This window comes from Sinocyclocheilus anshuiensis, unplaced genomic scaffold (assembly GCF_001515605.1).
Source record: "Sinocyclocheilus anshuiensis isolate Anshui unplaced genomic scaffold, SAMN03320099.WGS_v1.1 scaffold58, whole genome shotgun sequence".
NCBI lineage: Eukaryota > Metazoa > Chordata > Actinopteri > Cypriniformes > Cyprinidae > Sinocyclocheilus > Sinocyclocheilus anshuiensis.
This window is the reverse complement of record NW_015547688.1, coordinates 1,455,527-1,463,000: the sequence shown is the minus strand read 5'-3', so window position 1 is coordinate 1,463,000 and position 7,474 is coordinate 1,455,527. Positions and strand designations below refer to the sequence as shown.

Genomic DNA, 7,474 nt, shown 5'->3' with positions numbered 1-7,474 from the left:
CAGTATTGGCAAATGTGAGGAATTTGATCAAGAAATGTCTTCTCCAGCTCAAGAGGACATTAAGCAGAATGTCCCGAACAATAGGAGACAGTCACAAGCGCTTCTTGCAGACTATAATGAGCAACGGCATCATCAGTGCATCTCAGGCCATAGCATTACACAAACACTGCTGTGAGACCCATGGAGGTATGAAGAAAACCCAATTTAGCTAAATTCTGTTGGATCATGTGTTTATGTCGTATTTATTTTGCACTAAAGGCAAAATGTGAAAAACTGAAGCAGAACTATTCTTTCTTCTTTCTTTAGATTTATTACTTCTATGTCTCAGACCTGGAAATTGTATATGAGTTGTATATAGGCGTCCTATTTGAATTGTGCATCTATCCTGGCTTTCTAGCACACTATACAGACAGATTGGATGATTTCATTAATGTCATCAATGCTCAACTTCAGCCATTTTTAATGCACATCAGGAAAGGCATGTCTGAAGAGGATGGTCTTGAGTATTACTCCTTGGTTAGTTAAAGTCAGTTTTTATATATTATTAATTTGTTAATTGTAATATTAGTATTCTATTACATTTATGTGCTTGGTATGATATTTTTTTAAGTCAAAAAAGAAATGACAAATACATCTGTTATTCAGGTAAATGTGACGGAGACGGACATAACAAGAATGGCATCCGATTATGCATAATGAATTATTCAGAAAAATGGTAAATGTTTATTCACAGCAAATAATATATATATATATATATATATGATGTCTTTGATGTCTTTATTGAACACATCCCATTAAACATTCAAAGTGCTATGGAAAAATGTAGTGAACTTTACTTTGTTTTTGCTACCTGGAGGATCCACAGGTTTTTTTTTTTTTTGTGTGTTGTGGGGACTTTCATAAGTATGCATATGTTTGTCCTGAGAATTAAAGGGATACTCCACCCCAAAATGAAAATTTTGTCATGAATCACTTACCCCCATGTCGTTCCAAACCCTTAAATGAAAGAAAGAAAACTGAGCTTGTCTTAAACAAATTTGTCCAGGACAAATGGTTAAAGGAGGTAGGCTATTCATTTTAAAATTGGTCTTTTCCCATATATTGGACTAAGTTATTATAAACAACTCCCTAGTCGCTACCTCCAAAGCAATTAGATACTTTTATTTGTTCTTTTGTTTTGCTGCTTTAGAAAGATGGTGAATACACTCTAAGTGTGCACTGCATTGTAGAGCTGGAACAGTATATGCGCACAATCTACCAAGACCTCATCAAAGTGTGTCATGTGTGCCACAACATTGCCCTGCAGGTAAAGACATGAACACGAGTAAAGGTTGAGAAGTTTTAGTTATTGAGGAAATCCAGGCTTTAGACCTCCATCATTTAATTTGAACCGCAAGAAGTAATTTTAAAGGAATAACTCTGTGACCAAAAAGTCATCAGTACTTGAGTAGTTGATTTTTTTTTTTGGCACTTATGTTACATGACATTTTATTTCTATAGAATAGAATTTATGATAGGGGTTACCTGATAGCATTTTCAAACAGAGGAAACTGCAAACAAGAACTTTTATTTTACATTTAGTGCCAGATGTGTGAAACCCAGTCTATGGTGAAACCCCAGCCTGTGGAATCAAGATGCACCTCCCGTGTGTTTCGAGATATTTTAGAGCACGCAGTAACCCTCGTTGCCCAGCATGCAATGATTTCTGGCCTCACGAGATTTCAGGTGAACTGTTTTTCTTTAACATCGCTCCACTGATTTAAGATTTAATATGAACTGTTTGTGTACTTCAAAAGGTTTTAGATTCCAGTGTTTTCATATTTCTTTTTCTCATTTGCAGAAATGCAGCATTCCCAGTCGCAGAGTTCACAAAAAATGCCTTCATCATCCAAAGAGAACCCTGCTCCCACGCCGTCACGCAGGTCATAATCTCAAAGCCTGCTGATTCATCGCTGCAGCTGGCCTTTTGACCATTAATGAGGATTTTTTTTAAGTGCATTTTCTTAGAAGTTTAAAAGTTTTTTTTTTACATTTATTTTCTATGATAAAGAATTGTTATTGAATAGGTTGTTTCTCAATTACACATTATTTTTGTTGGAATTCTAATTCAAGAACAAACAATTGATTTGCTCTTGTATGGAAACATTTACTGTCTCTGTAGAATTTCAGCATTTCGTACAGTTGCTAAGATAAAAATACAAAATAAAAATTGAGAAGTGCACCGTTCAAATATGTCTTTTCATTGGAAAATCTTAAAAAGAGATTACTTCACGTTATTAGCAAAGTTCAAACTGTTGCATCTGAATGTGGGTCAGATTATACAGAAATACACGTAGTTTAATATATAGCTTGGATACATTGCTGCTTTGGATAAAATATCTGAACAGATTAAAAAAAAAAGTAATGCTTTTTGGCATATTTACATTGTAAAGATTTACATTTATTAATTTAGCAGATGCATTTAATCAAAGTGACTTACAAATGATGACAGTAGAAGCAATCAAACCAACAAAAGAGCAACATTATGCAAGTGCTGTGACAAGTCCTGGTTAGTCTAATGCAGTACATGTAGCAATTGTCTTAAATTAATGTAATCATTTTAAAATGAATTGATTTAAATATAGAAATAGGGTAAGATAGGGGATGGTGTTCCCCTTTAAGAACAATGTGCATTTACATTTAAATTGTAACAAAAGCAAAGATGTCAGAAATGTACATCTAAAACATGGGAATACTGAATAACTGCATCATTTACAGTAAATAATACATTTATATACAGTATGTGTATAACATAGGGCCTAAAACTCTAGAATTTGGCATTTGTACAAATAAAGACAATACAAGACTTGACAACACAAGATGTTTTATTCTGTACAAATCAGGACCACCAAAAACTGACAGAAAAGCTGAGCTCTAGAGAGCGCACATAATGCCAGTGCTGTTGAGGTATGAAGAGGACATCTCTAGGCCGGAGAACACACTCCTGATATGAGGCTTTAGAGAAGTCTGGGAACGTCACCAGGTCTGGATTCTCCACCTCCACCTGGCGATGGTAAAACAATCTCGTGTTTTTTTGTTAAGATATAAAACAACTTGGATTATTTTTGATTATTTCAAAACGCTTTAAGAACAAGAAACTTGCTGTCATAAATGAGGTCTTCTACCTGACTGGTGTTGTGCAGTAGCTGCGACTGATGTGGATAGAGATATTTTGTTTCATCTGGGCTGTAGAGTCTGATGTATTTCCTTCCAACCACCTGACGTCCAAAAACAAAACCAGAACGCCATGAAACAGCGGGAACAAAAGCCTTGCCTTTCAAATGCCAAATGAACCATTTGTCTCTTGTTTACCTGTGCCAAAAAATTCTGTTGAGGATCCTGATGGAGAGGAGAGACAGTCCCTCCAGGCCCAAACCAGGCATTAATTGTAATGTCATCCTCATCTCCCTCTCCAAGACAACAATAGTCTGGGATGCGAATATCTTCTTTCAGCTCTGGAACCTATCAGGATGAATAACAGCCAGAATGACTGCTATTGGTTTTGCATGATGCTACATCCATTAGTATAATCCCAAATCTAAGAAGACTGCTATAGCGCAAACTAAAAATGACTGAGTGCACTTTTAACAGTATAGTGAGAAAATTAAAGAAATAGTGCAGCCATAAATTAAAACTTGCTGAAGGCTGATTTGTTTGTTTCTTCATTTGGAACAGATTTGTGGACATTTTAGCCTTTCATCACTTGCTCATTAGTGGATCCTCTGCAGTGAATGGGTGCCATCAGAATGAGAGTTTAAACAGCTGATAAAAACATCACAATAATCCACAAGTAATGTAGGTAATCCAAAGGTTTGTCTTTGTAACAAATACATTTTTAACTTAAAGCTGACGCTAAAATGGATCAATCCATAATACTGATCAATTGATAATATTGATTTCTTCAGTGAAAAGTTGACTTGTCTGAATCAGGTGTGAAATATGCACACACCAAGCACTGTTTACAAGTGAAAAACAGTCCAAAACAGTGCTAGAAATATACGTCAGAGGTTTTTGACATGAAAAGACAACAGGGGATGGACTATTTCACTATTGGAAGTGTTATTATTAAACCAAAAGCAATGGTTACAAAGTTAAAAACGTCTTAATGATGGATTTGTTTCTTATAAACATGCAGCTTTTGACGTCATTGATGGACTTGGAGTGTTGTGGATTATTGTGATGTTTTTATCAGCTGTTTGGACTCTCATTCTGACGGCACCCATTCACTGCAGAGGATCCATTGGTGAACAAGTGATGTAATGCTATATTTCTCTAAATCTGTTCCAATGACTAAACAAATTCATCTATATCTTGGATGGCCTGAGGGCGAGTACATTTTCAGCACATTTTAAATATTGGGGGGAACTATTCCTTTAAAGGTAAAGTATGTAGATTCTGGTCCTCTAGTAGCACAAAAAAGAAATGCACCTGACCTGATCAAACAGCTGATGCTGAGCCAGATATCCAACTCCATCCTCTGCCTATAAGAAAACAACAAAAAATAACAAATATAGACAGTTCATAGCTTCTCTGGGCAAAATAAATAAACAAAAACACTGAAATGAAACTCAAATGATTCTTACTGTTCCTATAATGTAGCGGTCTATGAAGTCTTTCACTGTGATGAGTTTTTGTGACCACTCTTCATCAGTGTACTTGGATCCCACTTCAATAGGTACTGTCCGGCAGCCAGCGATAGTTTGCAAGTAGTCTATGCTTAGAGAGAGTGTACAGTATGGCAGTGTACAGACGTTTCAGAAGATAAAATCTAATAATGCATATATTTCAGTACCTCCATGGATGCTCTGTGAAAGCCGGCCAGTGGTCCGTTATTCCTTCTATAATCACAGGCTTCTGAGGATCCAGGAAATCTGATCTGAAGCGCTCCAGGGATGGACAATGAATCCTAGGCACTGCTTGTGCAGGGTTTGTCACAGGCTCGGACACACAGTCCACTTTCATTTTCTGTTTTAGAAAAGCTTTATAAGTGAATAATGCACCGAGTAGACTATTAGAACAAGGTTTTAAAGAGCATGACATGATTTAGTAAAATAGAACATGTTACTGAATCAACAATTGATGTTAAATCACAGGCCAAACCTTAAAAAAAATAAAAAAATAATCACATTTCCAACATATTCACCGATTCCAACAAACACAACAATTAAGTTTTATAATTTCAAATAATAATATATTTGTAAATGAATCATTTTGTGTAAATGTGAATTATTAATCTTTTTTAATTAAATAAATTCACACATAATTTGATCAAATGTTAGGTTTTCTTTACAATGACAATTTGCACTAATAGCGGAAAATGATGAAATTATACTTATATACATACGTTCAAGGCAAAAATGACATTGAAGTATTAAAATTACTACAACTAAAAATTCAAAGCTAAATAGAAATATAAAAACTACATATACAATAAACATACACAAAAAACGTACATTTCCTTAAAACTAAAATTAAACTGAATGAAAGCTACTTCAAAATATTTACAAAAATTAATTCACAAATCCTTCACGCTCTTGGCTTTATGAGAGATGACTTCACCTTTGAACAGGGTTCTTCACTCCTCTCTGCTTTGTTTGGACTCTTCATTTTCACTTGATTTCTTAAGACACCAACAAGCCTTTGCAGAATGTTGTCCATGATGCCTGCTCCCATTAACAGACCCATGTCACATGTTTTAATGGCCTCTTGGATATTGCATTGAGATGGATTTCCATGACATAAACTTAAGACTTTGAATAAGCAGCCATAAGAGTAAACTCTCCTCCACTCCTTGTCCACATCTCTCCACGTCCCAGTGTTGAGCTTCTCCCAGGAGTAATCGATGATGACCTGAGCTCTTTGAGCAGAAGCTGGACAATCTGCTTCACTGTACAGCTGATCTCTAGCCAGCTCGACAACCTTCAACACACTCAATTCAATCTTCTCGCTGAAGTGAAGGGGGAATTCACACACTGTCGAGGGCAAAACAGCTCGAACATCAGTCCAGACTGGAGCCATGAGCAGAAGAAACTTTTGCAGATCACTTGTGATTGATTTCTGATGGATGATCTGTTGAGAAGCGAACACGGGACTGGTTTACTTGCTTGGGGAGAAAGCACAGCTACTGCTCATGGTATTGAGATACAGAACTGGTGTACAATAAAAGTCATATTTGTTACAATGTATAATAAACACCGTTTAAAAACAAAGGTAAACAGCTAGCGTTAATCACGTAAGAAATGTGCAACTAATGTAAAAAGAAAAGTATTAAAGCGAAAGCCAGTAGTGTAAACAGTTGAATATAGTACCCTACCCGGTGTCAACGTCCGGCTGGAAACACAGAAGATAAATAACGTTCCGCTTCGGAACGCATTCCTTTGTTGTCAGAGTCATTTAATTGAAATCGGGAACTGGTGTACACACAATATGAAAGAACGTCTTTTGAAAACATTTGTATGCGTTACTTATATTTGATGTTAAATGTCACTGTGTGTGTGTTTTTTTTTTAAAGTTAACTTTAATATTAAGGCTCTACCTGAAAGATATCACTGTAAAACTCTTCTGAAATAAAAAATGACTGCGGTTTTATTTTTTGTTAGCTTTTAAAGGCGCCTGTCAATCATTTTGCGGACAGTCCATATATGGGAAAACGGAAGTTTAGAGCGCAACAAATGAACTTGAAGCGGCTTTCGTTAGTTTGAGGGTGCAAACTAAAGTGTTCACAATTTTACATCTCCTTACAATGGCTTATACAAAACGTCCTAAAATCAACAGGAAGACGGAGGAAACAAGACCAAAAAGCACTTGACGGGTAAAAAACAACATGGTTTGACCAAAGAAAGACATACAAAGACTGGCCTGGCCTTTCGACAGAGGAAGTTCTGTAACGTTCACATCGCTAACACCTGTAAATTCTGAAGAGTTCATTTATCAGTTGATTTAAATGTTAATTTGTTAATATAGAATATATTTTTCTATTCTGAAACACCAATGAATAAACTGTTCCCATTTAGCCAAATTAGGAGGAAACCTCTGGCCTTTATTGTTTACTGCTTAGGCCTACAGCGTCCAGACAGTAAATAGACAATGAATTTGTCTCATGATTATTAATAGATAAAAGTAATTATATTGTCCATTTTAGTCCTGATTGCAACTCCTTACAGCCAAGGTTGTTTCAAGATGCAATGTGTTCAGTGCATATAATAGGGGCATTTTTTGCAGCCTATATTTTCTGTAAGAACTATTGTTTATTTATCTGAGGCCTGTTTTCTATATGTATCACAGACGTGACCTTTTGTCAACCCTGTGATGTATTATGTAAAAGACAAAAAGCTACTAAATAATTCACTCCTAGTTACAGATATGCTTTCATGAGGAGTGCTGTGAAGGGCTAAACAATGATCTGAAACCATAAGCCTCAAGAAATATTTAAATT

At 35.8% G+C, this 7,474-nt stretch overlaps 1 protein-coding gene and 1 pseudogene across 1 annotated transcript; one reads left to right on the top strand and one right to left on the bottom strand.

Moving 5' to 3' along the window:
• On the top strand, positions 1-1,977 carry LOC107703314 (non-structural maintenance of chromosomes element 1 homolog; annotated as a pseudogene).
• Positions 1,978-2,874: 897 nt separating this feature from the next.
• Positions 2,875-6,400, bottom strand: LOC107703337 (lysine (K)-specific demethylase 8). The gene is made up of 8 exons (XM_016505926.1): positions 6,353-6,400; positions 5,599-6,108; positions 4,832-5,004; positions 4,623-4,755; positions 4,473-4,520; positions 3,352-3,501; positions 3,165-3,257; positions 2,875-3,043 (listed from the first exon to the last, which is right to left on the bottom strand). Exons 2-8 carry the CDS (start codon positions 6,055-6,057, stop codon positions 2,879-2,881), a joined length of 1,221 nt encoding a protein of 406 aa, XP_016361412.1. The 5' UTR covers positions 6,058-6,108; positions 6,353-6,400; the 3' UTR covers positions 2,875-2,878.
• Positions 6,401-7,474: the final 1,074 nt, after the last annotated feature.

Coding starts and splice junctions, on each gene's coding strand:
- LOC107703337 (XM_016505926.1), bottom strand. CDS start 6,057: ATGGCTCCAGTCTGGACTGATGTTCGAGCTGTTTTGCCCTCGACAGTG. Junction 3,502..4,472: donor AGCATCAGCTGTTTGATCAG/GTCAGGTGCATT, acceptor TCATCCTGATAG/GTTCCAGAGCTGAAAGAAGA. Junction 3,044..3,164: donor TACTGCACAACACCAGTCAG/GTAGAAGACCTC, acceptor TACCATCGCCAG/GTGGAGGTGGAGAATCCAGA.